At 35.4% G+C, this 25,891-nt stretch overlaps 1 protein-coding gene across 9 annotated transcripts in view; it reads left to right on the forward strand.

Annotated features, from left to right (window-relative positions):
* Positions 1-9,099: 9,099 nt before the first annotated feature.
* LOC110449776 (prominin-1-A-like) overlaps positions 9,100-25,891 on the forward strand; it is a 57,330-nt gene continuing 40,538 nt past the window's right edge. For 4 of the 9 annotated variants that reach the window (XR_002462900.1, XR_002462901.1, XM_021496851.1 and 1 more), the window contains exons 1-3: positions 9,201-9,449; positions 22,791-23,281; positions 25,267-25,328. Coding sequence is in view for 7 of the 9 variants with exons in the window: in XM_021496851.1 (XP_021352526.1) it covers positions 23,005-23,281; positions 25,267-25,328 (339 nt within the window). In the remaining 2 variants the exon portion in view is untranslated. The other 5 variants (XM_021496849.1, XM_021496850.1, XM_021496847.1 and 2 more) reach the window with 5 other exon arrangements.

Consider the following 25,891-nt stretch of genomic DNA (forward strand, 5'->3'; position numbering starts at 1 on the left):
TCTGGTTGCTGTGTTGTGTTTGTTATATTGTTGTGTATCTGGTTGCTGTGTTGTGTTTGTTATACTGTTGTGTATTTGGTTGCTGTGTTGTATTTGTTATATTGTTGTGTATCTGGTTGCTGTGTTGTGTTTGTTATACTGTTGTGTATCTGGTTGCTGTGTTGTATTTGTTATACTGTTGTGTATCTGGTTGCTGTGTTGTATTTGTTATACTGTTGTGTATCTGGTTGCTGTGTTGTATTTGTTATACTGTTGTGTATCTGGTTGCTGTGTTGTATTTGTTATACTGTTGTGTATCTGGTTGCTGTGTTGTATTTGTTATACTGTTGTGTATCTGGTTGCTGTGTTGTGTTTGTTATATTGTTGTGTATCTGGTTGCTGTGTTGTGTTTGTTATACTGTTGTGTATTTGGTTGCTGTGTTGTATTTGTTATATTGTTGTGTATCTGGTTGCTGTGTTGTGTTTGTTATACTGTTGTGTATCTGGTTGCTGTGTTGTATTTGTTATACTGTTGTGTATCTGGTTGCTGTGTTGTATTTGTTATACTGTTGTGTATCTGGTTGCTGTGTTGTATTTGTTATACTGTTGTGTATCTGGTTGCTGTGTTGTGTTTGTTATATTGTTGTGTATCTGGTTGCTGTGTTGTGTTTGTTATACTGTTGTGTATTTGGTTGCTGTGTTGTATTTGTTATATTGTTGTGTATCTGGTTGCTGTGTTGTGTTTGTTATACTGTTGTGTATCTGGTTGCTGTGTTGTATTTGTTATACTGTTGTGTATCTGGTTGCTGTGTTGTATTTGTTATACTGTTGTGTATCTGGTTGCTGTGTTGTGTTTGTTATATTGTTGTGTATCTGGTTGCTGTGTTGTGTTTGTTATACTGTTGTGTATTTGGTTGCTGTGTTGTATTTGTTATATTGTTGTGTATCTGGTTGCTGTGTTGTGTTTGTTATACTGTTGTGTATCTGGTTGCTGTGTTGTATTTGTTATACTGTTGTGTATCTGGTTGCTGTGTTGTATTTGTTATACTGTTGTGTATCTGGTTGCTGTGTTGTGTTTGTTATATTGTTGTGTATCTGGTTGCTGTGTTGTGTTTGTTATACTGTTGTGTATTTGGTTGCTGTGTTGTATTTGTTATATTGTTGTGTATCTGGTTGCTGTGTTGTGTTTGTTATACTGTTGTGTATCTGGTTGCTGTGTTGTATTTGTTATACTGTTGTGTATCTGGTTGCTGTGTTGTGTTTGTTATATTGTTGTGTATCTGGTTGCTGTGTTGTGTTTGTTATACTGTTGTGTATTTGGTTGCTGTGTTGTATTTGTTATATTGTTGTGTATCTGGTTGCTGTGTTGTGTTTGTTATACTGTTGTGTATCTGGTTGCTGTGTTGTATTTGTTATACTGTTGTGTATCTGGTTGCTGTGTTGTATTTGTTATACTGTTGTGTATCTGGTTGCTGTGTTGTATTTGTTATACTGTTGTGTATCTGGTTGCTGTGTTGTATTTGTTATACTGTTGTGTATCTGGTTGCTGTGTTGTATTTGTTATACTGTTGTGTATCTGGTTGCTGTGTTGTATTTGTTATACTGTTGTGTATCTGGTTGCTGTGTTGTGTTTGTTATATTGTTGTGTATCTGGTTGCTGTGTTGTGTTTGTTATACTGTTGTGTATTTGGTTGCTGTGTTGTATTTGTTATATTGTTGTGTATCTGGTTGCTGTGTTGTGTTTGTTATACTGTTGTGTATCTGGTTGCTGTGTTGTATTTGTTATACTGTTGTGTATCTGGTTGCTGTGTTGTGTTTGTTATATTGTTGTGTATCTGGTTGCTGTGTTGTGTTTGTTATACTGTTGTGTATTTGGTTGCTGTGTTGTATTTGTTATATTGTTGTGTATCTGGTTGCTGTGTTGTGTTTGTTATACTGTTGTGTATCTGGTTGCTGTGTTGTATTTGTTATACTGTTGTGTATCTGGTTGCTGTGTTGTATTTGTTATACTGTTGTGTATCTGGTTGCTGTGTTGTATTTGTTATACTGTTGTGTATCTGGTTGCTGTGTTGTGTTTGTTATATTGTTGTGTATCTGGTTGCTGTGTTGTGTTTGTTATACTGTTGTGTATTTGGTTGCTGTGTTGTATTTGTTATATTGTTGTGTATCTGGTTGCTGTGTTGTGTTTGTTATACTGTTGTGTATCTGGTTGCTGTGTTGTATTTGTTATACTGTTGTGTATCTGGTTGCTGTGTTGTATTTGTTATACTGTTGTGTATCTGGTTGCTGTGTTGTATTTGTTATACTGTTGTGTATCTGGTTGCTGTGTTGTGTTTGTTATATTGTTGTGTATCTGGTTGCTGTGTTGTGTTTGTTATACTGTTGTGTATTTGGTTGCTGTGTTGTATTTGTTATATTGTTGTGTATCTGGTTGCTGTGTTGTGTTTGTTATACTGTTGTGTATTTGGTTGCTGTGTTGTATTTGTTATACTGTTGTGTATCTGGTTGCTGTGTTGTATTTGTTATACTGTTGTGTATCTGGTTGCTGTGTTGTGTTTGTTATATTGTTGTGTATCTGGTTGCTGTGTTGTGTTTGTTATACTGTTGTGTATTTGGTTGCTGTGTTGTATTTGTTATATTGTTGTGTATCTGGTTGCTGTGTTGTGTTTGTTATACTGTTGTGTATTTGGTTGCTGTGTTGTATTTGTTATATTGTTGTGTATCTGGTTGCTGTGTTGTGTTTGTTATACTGTTGTGTATTTGGTTGCTGTGTTGTATTTGTTATATTGTTGTGTATCTGGTTGCTGTGTTGTGTTTGTTATACTGTTGTGTATTTGGTTGCTGTGTTGTATTTGTTATATTGTTGTGTATCTGGTTGCTGTGTTGTGTTTGTTATACTGTTGTGTATTTGGTTGCTGTGTTGTATTTGTTATATTGTTATGTATCTGGTTGCTGTGTTGTGTTTATTATACTGTTGCTGTATTTGGTTGCTGTGTTGTATTTGTTATATTGTTGTGTATCTGGTTGCTGTGGTGTGTTTGTTATACTGTTGTGTATCTGGTCGCTGTGTTGTATTTGTTATTCTGTTGTGTATCTGGTTGCTGTGTTGTGTTTATTATACTGTTGCCGTATTTGGTTGCTGTGTTGTATTTGTTATATTGTCGTGTATCTGGTTGCTGTGTTGTGTTTGTTATTCTGTTCTGTATCTGGTTGTTGTGTTGTGTTGTTATATTGTTGTGTATCTGGTTGCTGTGTTGTGTTGTTATACTGTTGTGTATCTGGTTGCTGTGTTGTTTTGTTATATTGTTGTGTATCTGGTTGCTGTGTTGTGATTGTTATACTGTTGTGTATTTGGTTGCTGTGTCGTATTTGTTATATTGTTGTGTATCTGGTTGCTGTGTTGTGATTGTTATACTGTTGTGTATTTGGTTGCTGTGTCGTATTTGTTATATTGTTGTGTATCTGGTTGCTGTGTTGTGTTTATTATACTGTTGCTGTATTTGGTTTCTGTGTTGTATTTGTTATATTGTTGTGTATCTGGTTGCTGTGTTGTGTTGTTATTCTGTTGTGTATCTGGTCGCTGTGTTGTATTTGTTATTCTGTTGTGTATCTGGTTGCTGTGTTGTGTTTATTATACTGTTGCCGTATTTGGTTGCTGTGTTGTATTTGTTATATTGTTGTGTATCTGGGTTCTGTGTTGTGTTTGTTATACTGTTGTGTATTTGGTTGCTGTTTTGTGTTGGTTATACTGTTGTGTATTTGGTTGCTGTGTTGTGTTGTTATATTGTTGTGTATCTGGTTGCTGTGTTGTGTTGTTATATTGTTGTGTATCTGGTTGCTGTGTTGTGTTGTTATACTGTTGTGTATCTGGTCGCTGTGGTGTGTTTGTTATACTGTTGTGTATTTGGTTGCTGTGGTGTATTTGTTATATTGTTATGTATCTGGTTGCTGTGTTGTGTTTATTACACTGTTGCTGTATTTGGTTGCTGTGTTGTATTTGTTTTTTTGTTGTGTATCTGGTTGCTGTGTTGTGTTTATTATACTGTTGCTGTATTTGGTTGCTGTGTCGTATTTGTTATATTGTTGTGTATCTGGTGGCTGTGTTGTGTTTGTTATACTGTTGTGTATATGGTTGCTGTATTGTGTTGTTATACTGTTGTGTATCTGGTCGCTGTGTTGTATTTGTTATTCTGTTGTGTATTTGGTTGCTGTGTTGTGTTTGCTATACTGTTGTGTATTTGGTTGCTGTGTTGTATTTGTTATTCTGTTGTGTATTTGGTTGCTGTGTTGTGTTTGTTATATTGTTATGTATCTGGTTGCTGTGTTGTGTTTATTACACTGTTGCTGTATTTGGTTGCTGTGTTGTATTTGTTATACTGTTGTGTATCTGATTGCTGTGTTGTGTTTGTTATACTGTTGTGTATTTGGTTGATTTGTTGTGTTTGTTATATAGTTGTGTATCTGGTTGCTGTGTTGTGTTTGTTATTCTGTTCTGTATCTGGTTGTTGTGTTGTGTTGTTATATTGTTGTGTATCTGGTTGCTGTGTTGTGATTGTTATACTGTTGTGTATTTGGTTGCTGTGTCGTATTTGTTATATTGTTGTGTATCTGGTTGCTGTGTTGTGATTGTTATACTGTTGTGTATTTGGTTGCTGTGTCGTATTTGTTATATTGTTGTGTATCTGGTTGCTGTGTTGTGATTGTTATACTGTTGTGTATTTGGTTGCTGTGTCGTATTTGTTATATTGTTGTGTATCTGGTTGCTGTGTTGTGTTTGTTGTACTGTTGTGTATTTGGTCACTGTGTTGTGTTTGTTATACTGTTGTGTGTCTGGTTGCTGTGTTGTGTTTGTTATTCTGTTGTGTATTTGGTTGCTGTGTTGTATTTGTTTTTTTGTTGTGTATCTGGTTGCTGTGTTGTGTTTATTATACTGTTGCCGTATTTGGTTGCTGTGTTGTATTTGTTATATTGTCGTGTATCTGGTTGCTGTGTTGTGTTTGTTATTCTGTTCTGTATCTGGTTGTTGTGTTGTGTTGTTATATTGTTGTGTATCTGGTTGCTGTGTTGTGTTTGTTATACTGTTGTGTATATCTGGTTGTTATGTTTGGTACATTTTTGTGTTTGGCTGCTTTGTGATATTAGTACAAACTGTATTATTGTTGCTTGTCAGCTAAACAGGTTTGTTCCAGTTATATTAGTGTATCTGGTCCTCGAGCAGTGTTTGTTAAACTGTTGTCTATTTTGGTGCATTGCTCCACTTTAATATTGAATACTTGTTCGAGTTGTTGTTGGAGGGAGTGGGGTGAAACACCATTGACGACCTCCTTCACACAGGCAGCCACGCATATACATATATGTAAAAGGTATCCTCACGTTGCAAATATGATTAATTAATGGACCAATTTCCGTAAACGAGAACACCATACTCATGTCGGATATGAAAAATACCTAATACGCTTGCCGAGATAATTGTGACATCACGTGACATCGCGTGACACTGCCGCTTCTAGTCTCGTTTAACCAGACGTACATCTAGCTTTCGAAGACAACAAGAGCCTGGTTGAACGAAACTATACCGCTTTTTACCTACACGTATATGTTATTGTCATGTCTCCAAACAGGAAGTTATTTGGGAAGCTATATCAGTATAGCTTTCAGCGTAGCTCTTAGTTTGTCTAAAAGTTTCCGATGATGCCATTTCCCCATAGATGCAGAGTTTGTATTTAAAGCGTAATCTTTCAGAAAACAAAACACGAAAAAGAAATTCATCATGAAAAACAGCTCTACTCATAAATACGGAGGCATGTAAATTACGACACTGGAGGTTATTAAAGGAACATATGAATTAGTATACATACCATTACATGGGAATTGTGAATTACAACTCAGAAAGTACACAATCACAGAGCTTTGTGAATATATACTCACAAAACTACGAGAACCGTACGTGATTCTGTACATGTCTGTTGATTAGTTAGCCTGATGTAAAGAGACTAACATTAGTGACGTTATTTTTATATTGACGATTAAATGTATAGAAATTCCAAACATAAAATTGCATCTTTTTCATTTGTTTGCACTCATATATATTCTAGTTTTCGATGTCTAATTTGTTGTTTACGTCGTTTCTAGTTTGTTTTCCTTGCTAGATTCAGCACACGTTTGAGCTTGACATTAAATATTAATCCTTCCTCGTACTGAGGTATAAAACACTGCTACAGACTACCGGATTACACAAATATCGTCGGGTTATGTGACTTACCCCTGATTATATCAGGCTGTGAAATAGCATTGTATGTGAGCTTTAATTACTTAACCACGCCCATACCTGGGCACACCTGTGCCACAATACTTGACAGAAGCATGGGGTAAATATTCTCATTGATATTGGCTCGCATGCAGGTACACTAAAGGTATCACATTTTATGTCAAAAATATAATGTCCTTCGTTTGCTTCATATATCATTAAAAGTTTCTATTTGAGTCATTAAGCCGGCCGCACGGTAATTATCAACATTTATGTGTTCCACTGGGAAATATAAAGTCTACAAAGGAAGCTTATCAAATTAACATAATTTACAGGAAGGATTATTGCAATTCATTGATGGGTATGCTAAGCACGTCTAACCATTCAAAATAAATGAAATTAACTGTCAGGGGGGGATACAAAATGCGCTCACCTTAAAAGTCAATTATGCTACATGTACTAGCTAGGTGACGAGTAAAGACTAATAGTACATCTAGATCTGTACACCGATATGTTTGTGCAGTTAGCAGCAGGTTGACAATACCAACTCATGGAAATAAATAGAATACTACACTAAATTTTGAATTTACTAGGTACTGTTTTAGTACTACGTTTATATAGTAGAGGAAAAGACAATGATACACCTGCCCTCCGTTGCCTGAGTATTTGTAGGTAGGCGTACAGTACTACATGTACGTTTATGAAGTAGAGTACATATATAAGACTACAATACACCTGCCCTCTGATGCCAAAGCATATATAGAGTAGATTACATGTATAAGACTACAATACACCTGCCCTCTGATGCCAAAGCATATATAGAGTAGATTACATGTATAAGACTACAATACACCTGCCCTCTGATGCCAAAGCATATATAGAGTAGATTACATGTATAAGACTACAATACACCTGCCCTCTGATGCCAAAGTATATATAAAGTAAAGTACATATAGAAGACTACAATACACCTGCCCTCTGATGCCAAAGTATATATAGAGTAGACTACATATATAAGACTACAATACACCTGCCCTCTGATGCATTAGTATATTTATATATAATAGAATGCACATGCCCTCTGATGCCTAAGTATATGTATATTAGACTACATGTAAAAGAATACAATACACCTGCCCTCTTATGCCAAAGTATATATAGAGAAGACTACATATATAAGACTAAAATACACCTGCCCTCTGATGCCAAAGTATATATAAAGTAGAGTACATATATAAGACTACAATACACATGCCCTCTAATGCCAAAGTATATATAAAGTAGAGTACATATATAAGCCTACAATACACCTGCCCTCTGATGCATTAGTATATTTATATATAATAGAATGCACATGCCCTCTGATGCCTAAGTATATGTATATTAGACTACATGTAAAAGACTACAATACACCTGCCCTCTGAAGCCAAAGTATATATAAAGTAGAGTACATATATAAGCCTACAATACACCTGCCCTCTGATGCCAAAGGAAATATAGAGTAGCATACATGTATAAAACAACAATACAGCTGTCCTCTGATGCCAAAGTAAATATAGAGTAGATTACATGTATAAGACTAAAATATACCTGCCCTCTGATGCCAAAGTATATATAAAGTAGACTACATATATAAGGCTACGATACACCTGCCCTCTGATGCCAAAGTATATATAGAGTAGACTACATATATAAGGCTACGATACACCTGCCCTCTGATGCCAAAGTATATATAGAGTAGACTACATATATAAGGCTACGATACACCTGCCCTCTGATGCCAAAGTATATATAGAGTAGACTACATATATAAGGCTACGATACACCTGCCCTCTGATGCCAAAGTATATATAGAGTAGACTACATATATAAGGCTACGATACACCTGCCCTCTGATGCCAAAGTATATATAGAGTAGACTACATATATAAGACTACAATACACCTGCCCTCTGATGCCAAAGTATATATAGAGTAGACTACATATATAAGACTACAATACACCTGCCCTCTGATGCCAAAGTATATATAGAGTAGACTACATATATAAGACTACAATACACCTGCCCTCTGATGCCAAAGTATATATAGAGTAGACTACATATATAAGACTACAATACACCTGCCCTCTGATGCCAAAGTATATATAGAGTAGACTACATATATAAGACTACAATACACCTGCCCTCTGATGCCAAAGTATATATAGAGTAGACTACATATATAAGACTACAATACACCTGCCCTCTGATGCCAAAGTATATATAGAGTAGACTACATATATAAGACTACAATACACCTGCCCTCTGATGCCAAAGTATATATAGAGTAGAATACATGTATAAAACAACAATACAGCTGTCCTCTGATGCCAAAGTAAATATAGAGTAAATTACATGTATAAGACTACAATACACCTGCCCTCTGATGCCAAAGTATATATAGAGGAGACTACATATATAAGACTACAATACACCTGCCCTCTGATGCCAAAGTAAATATAGAGTAGCATAGATGTATAAAACAACAATACAGCTGTCCTCTGATACCAAAGTAAATATAAAGTAGAGTACAAATATAAGGCTACGATACACCTGCCCTCGGATGCCAAAGTATATATAGAGTAGACTACATATATAAAACAACAATACAGCTGTCCTCTGATGCCAAAGTAAATATAAAGTAGAGTACATATATAAGGCTACGATACACCTGCCCTCTTATGTCAAAGTAAATATAGAGTAGACTACATATATAAAACAACAATACAGCTGTCCTCTGATGCCAATATCTATATATATATTAGACTACATGTAAACGGCTGCGATACACCTGCCCTCTGATGCATTAGTATATATATATATAATAGAATGCACCTGCCCTCTGATGCCTAAGTATATGTATATTAGACTACATGTAAAAGACTACAATACACCTGCCCTCTGATGTCTAAGTATATGTATAGACAGGTAAGAACGCATTGTGTCCATACGTAGAGTCAGTCAACTGTGAATTACAATCTACCCGGAACAATGCAGTGCGTCCATAGATGTAACACTAACGGCACATCCACTTTACGCACACGATACACTGCTGGTATTTACTGGACATATTTGTTTTGACTGGGATTATAATGTGAATTGTGCGGTCAGAATGTAAATCATCCCTCCCCACACACAGGTAGGATAGCGATGGAGATCCAGAATGACGTACATTGATTACAGGTGAGTCGTATATAGTATCGATTAGCGCACATATCATACAGAAATGTCGACTTTCTGCGTAAAAACCACACACGGTCGATGAAGACAGCATAAACATAAACGGACGATTTATTGTTCCTGGTCATACACAACAGGGAAAAACATTACTGGAACATATTTTTTCCCCAAAAAATCTCATTTCTGTACAAACCAGTACGCTCTGTTTGGGATATGAAGGATGTGGTGAGTACACCTATAGCTACACATATATATTCCGTGTATCATTTATAATGATGAGTGGAAGAAACAATGGTTCAATGGCAGACATCGTATGGTATATAGATATCTGGTGAAGTCATTTAGAGGAGGGAATACGTCTTATATAGATATCTGGTGATGTCATTTAGAGGGGGGATACGTTTATATAGATATCTAGTGATGTCATATAGCGAGGGAATACGTTTATATAGATATCTAGTGACGTCACTTAGAGACGATTACGTATATAAAGATATATGATGATGTCATTTAGAGGGGGAATACGTTTATATAGATATCTGGTGATGTCATATAGAGACTATTACGTATATATAGATATCTGATGATGTCATATAGCGAGGGAATACGTTTATATAGATATCTAGTGACGTCACTTAGAGACGATTACGTATATAAAGATATATGATGATGTCATTTAGAGGGGGAATACGTTTATATAGATATCTGGTGATGTCATAAAGAGGGGGAATACGTTTATATAGATATCTAGTGATGTCTGTTAGAGACTATTCCGTATATATAGATATCTGGTGATGTCATATAGCGAGGGTATACGTTTATAAAGATATCTGGTGATGTCATATAGCGAGGGAATACGTTTATATAGATATCTGGTGATGTCATATAGCGAGGGAATACGTTTATATAGATATCTGGTGATGTCATAAAGAGGGGGAATACGTTTATATAGATATCTAGTGATGTCTGTTAGAGACTATTCCGTATATATAGATATCTGGTGATGTCATATAGCGAGGGTATACGTTTATAAAGATATCTGGTGATGTCATATAGCGAGGGAATACGTTTATATAGATATCTGGTGATGTCATATAGCGAGGGAATACGTTTATATAGATATCTGGTGATGTCATAAAGAGGGGGAATACGTTTATATAGATATCTAGTGATGTCTGTTAGAGACTATTCCGTATATATAGATATCTGGTGATGTCATATAGCGAGGGTATACGTTTATAAAGATATCTGGTGATGTCATATAGCGAGGGAATACGTTTATATAGATATCTGGTGATGTCATATAGCGAGGGAATACGTTTATATAGATATCTGGTGATGTCATTAAGAGGGGGGAATACGTTTATAAAGATATCTGGTGATGTCATTTAGAGACTATTACGTATATATAGATATCTGGTGATGTCATTAAGAGGGGAAATACGTTTATATAGATATCTGGTGATGTCATTTAGAGACTATTAGGTATATATAGATATCTGTTGATGTCATATAGAGAGGGAATACGTTTATATAGATATATATCTGGTGATGTCATTTAGAGAAGGGATACGTTTATATCTATCTATCTGGAGTTGTAATTCAGAGGGGGAATATGTACAACTGTAGATATGTGTTAGGTTCCCCTCCATGGCATGTATAAGTTTCCCTCCGTGACCTCTATATCTTCCCTTCATGACACTTATAGGTTTCCCTCCATAACATCTATATGTTCCCCTTCATGTCATCTATATGTTGGCCTCCATGACATATATATGTTCCCCTCCATGACATATATCTGTTCCCCTCCATGAAATCTATACGCTTCCCTTCTCTGGCATATATATGTTCCCTTCATGACATTTATAGGTTTCCCTCCGTGACATTTATATGTTCCCTTCACGACATTTATAGGTTTCCCTCCGTGACATCTATATGTTCCCTTCACGACATTTATAGGTTTCCCTCCATGACATCTATATGTTCCCTTCACGACATTTATATGTACCCCTTCCATGACATATATAAGTTCCCCTCCATGACATCTATTTCCCTCCATGACATTTATACGTTTCCCTCCATGACATTTATACGTTTCCCTCCATGGCATCTATATGTTACATGTACCCTCCTTGACATCTTAACGTTTACCTCCATGAAGATTATTCGTTTTCTTCCATGACATCTATACGTTCCCCTCCATGACATCTCTATGTTCCCTACCGTTACATGTTTTAGTTCCCCTCCATGACATTTATACGTTTACCTTCCATGACATCTATTTATTTCCTTCCATGACATCTATATGTTCCCCTCTGTGACATTTATATGTTCCCCTCTGTGACATGTATATGTTCCCCTCTGTGACATGTATATGTTTCACTCCATGACATCTATATGTTTTCCTTCATTACATCTATATGTTCCCCTCCATGACATCTGTAAGTTTCCCTCGATGACATCTGTAAGTTTCCCTCCATGACATCTGTAAGTTTCCCTCCATGACATCTAAAAGTACCCTAAAAGGACATTTATAATTTGCCTTCCCTGATCTATATAGTTTTTCCTCCAAAACATCATACATATAAGATCATAAGAAAACGGGAGAGAGAAAAGACAGATTCCAAGTGTTTAAAGGGGAAAAGAAGGGATCAATATTGGTCTCTTCAACTTCAAATTAACAGAAGTTCCGATTGTGCAGGAGGCCAAAAATAGTTGCATCTTTTGACATGTAGTGGAATCCTACATGGAGTTGCGAGTACGTGCTCTGCTATAAAGTGTATGTTCTCTACATGTATTATTTTTGAATCCCGATATAATAGATAAATATAATCTAATAGCGGGTTTTGAATGTTCTATAGTTATGTGTAGTATTTGTGAATGTACATGTATATATTAGTAAACGTTTTACCTACATCGCGGCGTGAGTATCAGTTGTTGATAACCACATATATAAACAAACACAAATAATTGTGAAATTATCTAAAATCTTTCGACGACCGGATCTATGATTAGTGTTATTCTGGAAAAGCATGTTCGATCATGAATTCAAACGCAACGGGAATATTTTATCATATTCATTCCCTGCTTCAATGATCATAACGATTTTTTTCATAGAATATCAAATTCGGAAGTGTAATGGTGTTTATATGCTAAATGATATATCAACTTTTTATGTTGTTGACAACCCTACACAAAACAGTCATATATTCATATATTCCGCGAAAGATTAGTTTGGAGATGTAATTGGCCGATTCTATATAATCATGACACTTTTGCTAAGCACAGACAAGAAAAATCAATGAAGTCGTCATATATAGGTAATCAGTCAGAATCTAGTTAATTATCCCGGGACATAAATAGATAAATGGCAGATTTATAGGTGTACATGTCGATGCACATTTGATATTTAAGCGAAGTGCCGAAAAAAAGCTATAACAGATAAGATTTAATTAAATTACATAAAAACACAACCAAAATGAAGTGCGTTCATAGGGCCATGAATCGCAATTCGATCAGTGTCCTATACACATTTCTCCCGCGCCTCGAATAACACGAGACAATGATAATGGTAAACAAACATTTAGGTGACGTTGAGCTATTTCAGGGATATCATTTGCAACGACGATAAATTGTATAGACACATAAGATGTCATGGCATTATTATATTTCGATAACGTATAACTGTAAAAGTGTGGTATTAAAATACTTATCTTAACATACATGTCGGTATAAACCCAAATCGGTTACACCTATGTTTAATATAAAGCCTTAAGGGACTTCATTTTATAAGGTATAACCGATTTGCACTCATACCTGTTCCAATATTAAACTGTTTATTCAATTTGTAACACACAAATTTGTTCACTAGTTTTGCGGATTTCGTGTGGTGACATGATTCATACAACAGCCATGACGTCATGGCATTGTCATGTCGCATTTATAAGACAAAAGACACAAGTTTAATGAGTAAATATGTAATAATCGGCATTAAACTGATCACGATGGTACGAGAACAGAAAGTACATGTACAAATCTCAATTGTTTAAACTTTATAAAATGGGATACAGTCTACTTTAGTTCTGTTACTCGTTCTCAGATAGTTTGCCATATGTAAAACATTTTTCCTTTTTAAATGATAAAATGAATAAATATGAAAAAAAAAAATCTGTTCCAATTTGTTAAATAGTATAGCCGTGTTACATGTATGCAAATTCCTCGTGATAAATGTTTAAAAAAAGTCTTTATACAAACTTTCAAACTGCGGATTATGTTCCTTTAATCAAACTTGAACCCTGTCATTGTCACTATTTTATTAGCCCGATTGTTTACATTGTTGTCCCCTAAACAACGACAATCCAGTTAATTTATTGTGGTACGTATATAGGCCACTCCTGGTCATGGTTTGTGTGTGGTGTCGACTAAACACACTCTAGATCTATAAACGTCCCGTAAACCTGCCCAATTCTGTACATTATCAACCTTCACAACATACCATTATATAAATTAAATGAAAAATTATCAAATCAGTATATAGTAAATATAGATCTATAAAACAATAAAATTGTGTATTGCCGAATCCGGTCGGGCTTCCATTGTTTAAAATGAATAACGGATGCGTATTAAATGTATTGCGCAATCGTCTTTCAACTGATCGCCATGTTTATTTTGTGATATGTTGCACCACAAAATGTAACTAAATAAAATAAAATAATGCAACTTTAGATTTCCACTAAAATGGTTCGCTCATGAGCCCGAATAATACAATTTACTGTACTATATGTAAACATTATCTTTAGAAAAGATTTAACTATCCAATACGGAAGTGTGTCCTTACAAATAAAAACGTACACAAACTGTTAAAAACGGTTGATAGTTAAATGAATTAAAAAAATAAACACGAAATTCATTTTATAAGCGATACAATAGGTAAATACTTACATTACATAATAACTACCGGCATATAATTCACTGCATGTCGTAATTTTAGAACGTGATAGCCCTTCACGTATTGTTACAACAGTTCAATCGGAAATAATTAACTCAATTGGTCTAAACGGTTAGTGAGTGTTCCATGAAAGCACCTCCTTTCTGGACTGCTGTTTGTGATAATTTGGTAAATGCACTGGTATTGGTATTGGCAATGGTATACATTAAACCATTAATGTTTATGTAATTACGCGTCAATTGTATAAAAAAAAAACTAATTTTATTTACACAGAATAAGCAGTTTATGTCCTATAGTCGCTGTGCAGGTTGTATACAATCTGACGGATTTAATCATGGTACAATCATCCTGAACATTTTAAGTAGTTTCTTTAAGTACCAACAGGGGTGTTTAAATGCCCATACTTAGAAATGTTAGCTTTAAGCGATCTTATCTTTATTTGTATTTTTATTGGGACTTATTAATGTGATTTTTAAATTGCGAGTTTCAAAGTAAAGTGGAAGGTAACATCAGATACAACTCTACAAGTTTTGACAAGTAAAAGTACCTACATAACGTTTAGGCCGCTGATCGATGACACAAAGACAGGACACAGAGGTAACAGTGTGTATTGGGGTCTACGTGGACACACCTGTCTCCTGGGTTATTTTTCTATTGTTCGTGATTACATGTGGATGATGTATGCAGCTTCCGGTGCCACTGTTCCTCCGTCATTATACGGTGCCACTGTTCCTCCATCATTATACGGTGCCACTGTTCCTCCATCATTATACGGTGCCAAGCGAGCGAAAACCGTTGGTAATGTTACAATTTTATGTTGTCATTGTCTGGTTCCCGTGTTATTATTTATTTATTAATTCATTTATCTATGTATCTATTATCAAATCTATGGAGTTTTCATAATATCCTTAAAAAGGACCCGAGTAAAACAAGTGAAATATAAAAAAATCTATTTGTATCAAGAAGTTTATGTTTTTTACTAAAAAGCTGAAGTTGAAATTGAGGGTTTTAGATATTCATTAATTGAGACAATTGTGAAGCAAGCTTTGTTTTCAATTTTTTTCGAACATTTCAAATATCAAAAACATTTAAAATATATTAGGAATTTTAATATCCTATAATTCTTTTTAAAAAGCGGTTTTGTTTTAAACATATTTTATTGCCTTTTTTTACATAGATGGAATTGGGCACAAGTTTTACAACTTATATCAAGCCCTTTCCCTGAACAATAATATTTTTTTAACAAAATTTCATGATGATTCCTTAAAAAGCGGTAAACAGGTAAACTGGTACATGTATTAAAATGAGTATATTTGTATACAAACAATTTTATGTATATACCCATGTAGTATTACAAAGTTGTTTTTTTATTGTTACATGATAATGTGCATAAAATAAGGCCGATGCTGTTATTTGTATAGTGATTTTTTTTCTTCTTTGGCCTGACACATTGTGCTGGAGATCATAAAGCTTCTATTTTTTTCTGTTCTTTCTAACATTCATTTCCTCTATACATATTCCCGTAACTGTGAGCATCTGACACGTACATGCATGTAGCTGCATATTGTACATGTACATGAATTAACATTACGTTTGTCAGTTACACTCAACGGAAGTATTTAGCAGAGGGAACCACCCCTTTTCTTCTCTTTACAAATAATAAAAACGATCCACGTACCTGTGAAGTACAGTCTTAGTAAAAACCCTTACATAGTGATATCAAGGAAGACAGTTTTGAATACATATAATATTTCAAATTATTGTGAAATTATAGTTTAAAAAAACGACAGATGCGTGATTCGGCCAAAAAAGGAGTTACGGGCAGTTTTATAATGGGGATAAAGAAAATCGATAGATTCGTAACTCGAACTCCGGGACGTGGTAACATACAAGTACGATACGTATTATTCATTTTGGCTAAGTGTACTCCCGTAAAACTCTCTCCAAATCATGTAACTCGCTGATATTTTTTTTATCTTTGTTTCTCATGTTTTCACTTATGTTTCAAATATCCGAAACGTGTCAGGAGGGTAGGTAATCGGTTACAACTAGAGTACACTAAGTCTGTTACGTATTATTACAAACCTAACGTTGACCAAAACCTATAAACTTATAGAGTATTACAAACTTAAGCTAGATAACCCGCGCCCAACGACTATGTTACACGTACATTACAAACCTAGACTAGATCTAGGCATATAGCTTAGTGTAAACCCAGGCCTATAACTAAGTATAAAAACGTAGACTAGATCAAGGCCTATAACGTGGTATTATAAGCATCGGCCAAACCTAGACCAATAACGTGGTATTATAAGCATAGACTAGATGTTGGCCTCTTACTTAGTATTAAAAACCAATATTAGATCAAGGCCTATAACTAAGTGATACAAGTCTAGATAGATCAAGGCCTATAATTAGTAATACAAAGCAAAGATAGATCTAGGCCTATAACTTAATAATACAAGCAAAAACAGATCTAGGCCTATAACTCAGTAATGCAAGTAAAAATAGATTTAGACCTATAACTTAATAATACAAGCAAACACAGATCTAGGCCTATAACTCAGTAGTACAAGCATAGACTAGACCTAGGCTAAAATGTGGTATTACAACCCTAGATTAGACATAGACCTATAACGTTTATTTGATACCTAGTATAGATCTTAAGCTTTATTGCTTATTACAATACAAGTCTATAATCATACGTACATGTACGCACATCCTATGAAGATTTCAAATTTATGATATTAAGAAAGATATATCTAACTAATTTTCTCATTTTTACCTAGAACTAAGCTAGTTGTTTCAGTAAGATTAACGAAAGTGGTATTTTAATCGCATTTGAAAATATTTCTATATGGACAGTTACACATTATCGCGTACAAACGTGTTTTCTGTACATTATCAGTGTGACCTCGTGCACTTATTCTTACTAAAGCTGTAGTTTTAATAGCTGGAAATTAGATACCCGATAATCAAATTATTGTTATTGTCCGTGCTGAAATACTTTTGGGCTGTCATTATCCTCGTGGTGATTGAGTGAGGTGACAGCTAATTTTATGTAGCTAAACACCGATTATCCAATACATTATTTCTCCATACATTATACCGCGCCATGTGTTGTATGTCATATCAGCGATCCGGTTTTCTTTCTAACATTATCCTCTGCATATCAACATGTGACCTTATTTTATTGTGTTCTTTCATATATATAGAATGACTGGCTACCTCAAGGATGAATCATTGATTCACTATTTTTTGTAAATCCTGTACATACAGAAATTTATAAAATTGGAAAGATCAAAATTGATGAAATTTTTGACCGGAGTGTTATGCATTATAAGTGGAGTGGAGTTTTGTTCGCTAAACAACATAAATACGTAATAAACATCAGTAATTAGAATAAAAATATTATCATTACAGTCTATTTTTCATTTAAATAGAAGTGGACCAAAGACTTATCCTTGGGATCAGCGTTTGGAACCGACCTTGGTTTTCTATCTAGATGTTATTTTCTTGGTTAATTAAGAGCGTTCCTATGGATGGCAACTTAAAAGTCTGAGATCAAAAAATTTGTAGCAGAGGCCATCGGAATTCTTTATGTTGTCTTCATATAAAACTTTAAGTCAGCTGACAAACCCTGATTGCCAAAACTGTGAACTGTTCGGCAGCAGGTTGACTGCCTATTCACCAGGAGTGCAATCTGATATATGAAGTATATATACACAAATCTCTCAGGAAGCAACCCGATATTTGAATATGTATTTCCTATCTTTACCAATTAATGATGAGTTGCATTGGTATACATGTAATTATGTACTAAATTGTCAAACATTGTATGAATAACAATGTTCCATCGGTGTGTTTCTTCTAATGTTCAATAAATGGGATGCATATTAAATTAATGATAAACACTATACGCTAAACGGTTACAACTGCTACGCTGCTACGTTGATAGAATTAGAGACGTATAAAGCCAGATATTGTGTATACGTCTCTTTGTCTGTCTCTCTGGCTCTCTCTCTTTCTCAGGTATTTAGGTTATGAAATATCAGTAAGGTAGCACTTACAAGTATGTGTACTTCAAAATGGTCACTGAGTGGTCCCATTGTCTGATGACACTGTCTTGATATATGACCTGAGCTAAATAACGCAACTGGAACCTTTATGGAAAATCCACTTTTGAACTATTTCGCAGAAAGCCAAATTAAACAGGAAAGTTTTCGCTTTTTAATGTCCATTGGCGAGAAAATGCCAAAACAAGTAAATCAAATAGAATTTTGGGTCTTATCGAAATAAATAAGAATTGATTTTTTTTTCTAATATGGCCATATCAAGAACATAATTATTACCTCGTTGAATGGTGAGCCATTCGTGAGCCAATGTATATGCTAGTTAGTAGACTGTAGTGTAGCACATTATACAGGATAGAGTGGCGTGCTGCCTCGTACCCGAATCACTAACCCGTTCAATTAGACATATACCGTGTACGCGTCTAATTAAAAATGCAAGGTACCAGGTTTTTTTTAATAACTTTATGCAATTTTGGAAATGTATACATTTATAAATGTCTTTATATCGTTACACCAAATATATTAGTAGCTATAACACTCGAAATATTGGCAATTCGACATATTTACTAAAAATTAAAGTGAACTTGATGGGAGCCTTCCTCTGGGTAATGCATTTAACACTGAAGAACATACCTTGAATTTCTACATAGAAACTATTTTCCAGTGAAAATAAATTGACCCTTGTAAACGCTATCGTTCGACAGTGCAACATTTTGACAGTTAACACACCAAACCGAAACGACTCACGAGCCTTACATACAATACAACGAACTAGAATACAAAATTTCTGAAATATTTCATATTTTCCTAATGCTTTACAAAACCATTTTATTCGCTGACTACATCTACGTACTACTGTTTAAAATGACTTCTCCCTACCCCTCTCCCCACTACCAATACTCCACGATGTGCGATTTAAATGGACAAAATGTTGTACATGTAAAAGATAACCCATTTAGTTTGTGAATACAACAAAACATATCCATGTGTATCCGACCTCCGGGGAATAATAAATATGTATGTGACACACTGGGGCATTGTTTAATCGTGTACTTATTGATTCATTAAAAATTAACCAGCCGTAGTGAGGTCGTGACACACAAGTCTATTTTAAATGGCAATTATCAGACGGGTGTGGTGTATAATACATTACACAGAGGGTTGCCAATTTAAAGGGATTTAAATGAAGTTAAACAAAGTTATGCAAGACTGGCCTCCCCTCAAGTTTTCGTGATAATTTTAGATCCGCCATTAATCACACTAATTACATCACCAATTTATAAACAATTCATCAGGGGTTTTAAAGTTGTACCTTTCACGGACGGATTAAGGATTGTCGGAAAGAAGTGGGTCGACTTTTGAATTTATTTCGACAACTCAGTCTAGGAATGAAGAAACAATGTGGGAAACTGAGGTTCGGCCGAGGGACGAGGGGGTTACAGGTATATATGGCCCCGCCTGCAACTATATAAACTTGTGACAGTATCCGCTACAAATCTTGTATTTTGAGCATATTTCAGCTAATTGAGCCGGAATTCTTTAGAGATGATCAGAAATTTTACTCCGCAAGCAGTATTGTTTTGTTGAAAAAAAATAACGACAAAGTCAAGTGGGGAGGGTGCTGGAGGGGCCAGCCTGCCACCTTTATCTGCAAGGCAGTTGTGGTGGTCTCCCCAGAAATTTTTGAAAAAGATACATGTGCATGCATACTAGTTTAATTATTTTAGTAAAGATGATACGGACACGATCAATGTTACTGAACTTGACGTATTTTCATCATTTCTTTTGTTATCTTTTTAGAAACACACTTGCCTAAGCTCCCTGCCAATTTGTTTGCCTAACAGGAAATTGAAGTTAATTTCAAATATTTGCTTGAATGAAATCGAATGAATTTCAAACATTTCCCGCGCAATCATGTTTAGTCATGGTCTCTAAGCACCTTTGTGAAAAAGATTAAAGCGTACAGCAAACTACAGAGATCATCTCAGCAACAGCACCCGAAGCGGACTGAACATTTTTGATCTTGCACGACAGGGTACATTTACAAACTTTTCTCGAAATGTGTTACATGGATATCTTGAATTTGATTTATAATTGACGCACACTTTCTAATTCTTTAATTTCTGAAATATGAAACTTCGGTTCAGAGTGCCACTAGCATTCCATGCAGACGACCTAAGGCCAAACAAAACATATTTGGCGTTTCTAGTTATCCTACTTATCCTAATTTTTGTTTTGTTTCGTTTAAATTATCTTTAAAAATAAAACGTGTTACCTACCTTCATGTACCTACCCTAAATTTTTCCAACATGTTACAGGAAACACATATTTTTTGTCAGATCTAGGTATTTCAGATCATCTGTAACACATACAGGGACCTGTGAATTTGTTACAGCTATATTTGTACCTAAACTAAGGTGTTCAGAGTATTTTTACATGTTTTACGGGTTTAGATCGACTTTTGGTAAAAATGACACCCTAATTATGATCATATACAGGGACGTAACCAGGACTATGAGTATGTGGAAGCATACCAAGCGCGAGTAAGGGGTGGGTTCGGGAGGGGGTCACCCCCTTCTGAGTTTGAGGGGTTGTCCGGGGGGGTACCCCCCCCCCCCCCGAGATTTTTTTTGAATCTTGAACCCATTCTGGTGCAGTTTGAGACATAAAATACTTATCATTTTCATATTTGGCTTGTAGTATATTTTATCAAATGCATTATAATTAGTTCCATATGAACAAGGAACATTTTCGTTAAATAGTCAATAAAAGAAACAATATCAATGAGATAATGAATTCACTGAGGGTCCAGGATTATATGAGTTGTTAAAGTTTATCACATACAGTTCTACGATGTGATCCTTGTTAAAAGTATACTTGAAAAAAATAGGTGGAAGCCTGTGCGTCCGTGCGTACGCCTGGTTACGTCCCTGATATATATGCCAAAAAGTCGACCCCCACCTAAATTATTTCTTGCATCAAAAACAACATTTCTAGTTGAACTACAGAAAAATGCTTAGTACCGTTGGAAAGATGGATCATTTTTTATTTATAAACCTTCTATGTGCATGTAAAATGTATTCTCCTTCCACAGACTGATCTCCGTTTCCTTCAAAAACAAGCACCATTTCAGAGTTTCAAAGTTTTTCGCAGTCATCGTGCCACTTTTTTGTATATTAATGAGGTTGACCTCATGCCGAGACCAGTGCATGGTGTGATTGGCTGGAATGGCAGCCATTTTTTTGCTTAACCAACCAACACTGCATGTTTTGGGACGAGGCTGACGTCAACTTCATTAGTATACAAAAAGTGGCATGATGATTGTGAACAATTTTGAAACTGAAATGGCATGTGTTTTTTGAGGAAACGGATATCATGTCCGCTGAAGGAGATTGCATTGCCTCACCTGTTAAACGAATTGATTTAGCCACTGCTTTCTGACCCTGGCCAATGATTAATATATGTTGGCCATTTCAATTTAGAAGGGTCAATTAGTTCTTTGGCCCAGGCAACAGGTGTTGAACACACTAATATCATGTATATTGGTGTGTCCAGCACCTGTGGTCTAGACAATTAATGACTTTTCTTTGTAAATGAACATCCAAATACATAATCGGCTATTAAAATACTTCAGAAAAGAAAAAGTATAGCATATATGTTAATGTTAAAAAAGTTGATAATGGGCTGGTTTGGCCTGTTGGCATCAAATTCAACTGGCCAAATGAGTCATTTTATCATTTACCCTTAAATTAACACCTGCAACAGGGATTTTGATTCATGCTGGAATTGCTTCAATTTTACTTTGTGTCCACTGGATATTATTTGAAGACAGACATTGAAAAGTTATTATAATATCTATTTTTGACTTATGTAAGGCAATTTAGTTTATTGTGCAAAAAATAAAATAGAATCAAGCCTAAACACCAATTGAATTATAAAAATATCACTAAAAAATACCCCAAATCCCACCAGAGACCTGCATAATGTAGGTTTTAATTTTCACCTAAGGGATGGGGCATGTCCTCAGAGTGTCCAAGAGCCCTTCCCCTACCTCGGCTTCGAGTTTTGGTTGAACGAAAGTAGCCTGTTTCGGCTGTTCAGGCAAGCTGGTGATCTGAAACTAGCACATCAAGAGGATAGGATAATTCTGAATATATAGCATATTGCAAGAATGATATACAATGAAATATTCAAATATATGAATTCACATCAAAGGAAATTCCTTGAACTGTGATTATTTATTATTTAACTGCACATGTATATATATATATATTCACTGGCTTGCAAGTTGGTTGATCTTATTGATTTTTCTGTTTGTTGCAGGTACCCAGGCATAGATACCCAAGGTTGTTGTAACAAACTTTACCAGTGACAGAATACTGATACAGATATGGATGGAGAAATAGACTCAGCGTCCTGACGATTGTCTGTTGATCTACCTTTGACGGAGCTAATAATCTTCGGAGAATATTCATAGAGAAACGTTCTTTCAAAAGGATTTTTTTTTTTTAGTATTTATCTCTTGCAAAAAAGAACAATGGAGTTAATAGGTAAAACAGTTATATTTGTATTATCACTGTGTGTGATAATTGTGACAGGTCGCCATACTGCTGATCCTGCGATATCTCAGGCAACAGTGACAGACGCTACTGGTAATTCAGCAGATGAAAACAGCACCATCACGTGGGCAACCCTGACCACTACTGTCAACTATAAGGCAGATGACCTGTCCTACTCTGATGGTGGAATGTCCACTCTGAACAGCATGGCCAAGGGATTTGTCAATGTGTGCTTCCCAGCAGGTTTTCCATGGGGTAAAACATGTTTGATACTTTAGAAATTGATATGAGTAATAAATATATAGGTTAAATAAGCAATACTCATTAAATATGCTCATCTATATATATATATTAGACATTGATACTGCCATAATGTGTCTATCAATATATTGTGCCCTAGTATATATATGTTATATGCTAGACAGCTAAATCCATGATGTCTTCATAGAAATGAACTCTCACTTGACAGTGTTACTGTTATTGCTAATGGTGTCTTACTTTACTAAGTAATGATCTTTCATCGATCTAAATCATTACTGCAATTTAATTTGGTAAGTGTTAATTCCGTGAGGTCTAAATGATACTAAATCAGGAATGCTCCACCTGACATTGTTAATTCTGTAATATAAGGTCTTAATCAGCAAAGCTCTCTGACAGAGTTAATTCTGTGAGGTCTCAATCAGCAAAGCTATCTGACAGAGTTAATTCTGTGAGGTCTCAATCAGCAAAGCCCTCTGACAGTTTTAATTCTGTGAGGTCTCAATCAGCAAAGCCCTCTGACAGAGTTAATTCTGTGAGGTCTCAATCAGCAATGTTCTCTTACAGTGTTAATTCTGTGAGGTCTCAATCAGCAAAGATCTCTTACAGTGTTAATTCTGTGAGGTCTCAATCAGCAAAGCCCTCTGACAGAGTTAATTCTGTGAGGTCTCAATGAGCGAAGGTCTCTGACAGTGTTAATTCTGTGAGGTCTCAATCAGCAAAGATCTCTGACAGAGTTAATTCTGTGAGGTCTCAATCAGCAAAGCTCGCTGACTGTTAATTCTGTGAGGTCTCAATCAGCAAAGCTCTCTGACAGAGTTAATTCTGTGAGGTCTCCATCAGCAAAGCTCTCTGACAGAGTTAATTCTGTGATGTCTCACTCAGGAATGCTCCTCTTGACAGTGTTAATTTTGTGAGGTCTCAATCAGGAATGCTTCTCCTGATAGTGTAGATTTTGTGAGCTAGGTCTAAATCTGTAGTATTCTGTTATCTGACAATGATAATTCCTTAAAAATTGTTTAAAAAAATGCATTTTCATTTGACACTTAATGAAGCAAGACCTATCTCAATCAATAATACACTCACTTGATAGTGTTAATGCTAATTGGTGCCTGAACCGGTGATGCTAGGCCTTGCTTGACGGAGCTAATGCCTACGTGTCTATCAGTAACTGATATATGTATGTATACTGTCTCATCTGACAGTGTTAACTGTCACACCTCTGTGTTTGATAATACAGCCTAATTTGACACTGAAAGAGTGAGGTCTCAATGCAATCCATGAGGCTCTCTCAGCGAATAGTGTTAATGCATAAGTATCTCAACTGGTACTGCTCGCTGCCACTTAACAATGGTGATACCATGGTGTCTCCCTCTCCATCAATAAAGCACTCTCACTCTACAGTGTTCATGCTGTGGCAGTGGTTGAACTTTAAGGCATAGACTCATTGACAATCGCCCTGGAGAACACTGTAGGTCTGACTGCGGGAATCATGCATTTACTTCATAAACAAAGTTGTTTTTTGAAATATTTTCTATCATGTGTATGATTCAGTTTTAAGTAAAAAGGTAGTTTTATAGCAAAAAAGTCCTCTGATACATTTCTTTTCATACTTTATCATACAACGATTTTCTTAAATTTCATTCTATTGAACACTAAATGTGTATACCCCAAGCTTAGATATTTTTCTCAGTCAAGGTCTGACTGAAAAAAAAATCAGTAGGTCTATTAAAAAATTACAGTATAATTATATATATCTTGTAGACCTGTTGTCTTTGGTGTAAAATTATAAATAGAAGTGCTTTGTTGCTGCAATCATTGGTATCAGTAAGGTACAGTAATTTGATGGTGATACCTTCCCAACGGTCAGTCAGTAGAGTTCACTTATGAGACTGTGATGGTTTCAGTGGATGTTTTTTCTTCCCTAATAATGCGCCTGGCAAACCTTTGTTTACCATTGTAATGTATGCTTTTATTTACAGATGTTGTTGACAAATTAATGGATGGTACACTCATGGATGATGTATCAAGCAACTGGCAATCAGTGAGTGTTCTAAATCAGTTAACTGGTTATCTAATACATGTATTATCTTTATGTTGTTAATTAATCAGAAAATACTATTCATTATTAAAAGTGTAATTTATTTGAAATATCAGTTTTATTTTATATTAAAAAACAAAAATTCTGCATTGTTTATGCAATAAAAGTCTAAAAATTGTTTCATTACTAAAACAATTATCTAAGAAAATTGAAACACTAGAATTTGAACAGTTTTTTAGCTCACCTGGCACGAAGTGCCAAGTGAGCTTATGCCATGGTGCGGCGTCCGTCGTCCATCCGTCCGTCCGTCCGTCCGTCCGTCGTCCGGCGTCAATATTTTACTTTAAACGACTTCTTCTTAATAACCGAAAGGCCTAGGGTGATGATATTTGGCCAGAAGCAAACTGGGATGAAGGGCTACCAAGTTTGTTCAAATAAATGACCTTCATCTATTTTCAAGGTCACAGGGGTCAAATATGTTAAAAACTTTAAACAACTTCTTCTCAATAACCAAACTGCCCAGGGAGATGATATTTGGTCAGTAGCATGCTAGGGTGAAGGGCTAC

Source organism: Mizuhopecten yessoensis, unplaced genomic scaffold, assembly GCF_002113885.1.
Source record: "Mizuhopecten yessoensis strain PY_sf001 unplaced genomic scaffold, ASM211388v2 scaffold4819, whole genome shotgun sequence".
Taxonomy (NCBI): Eukaryota; Metazoa; Mollusca; class Bivalvia; order Pectinida; family Pectinidae; genus Mizuhopecten; species Mizuhopecten yessoensis.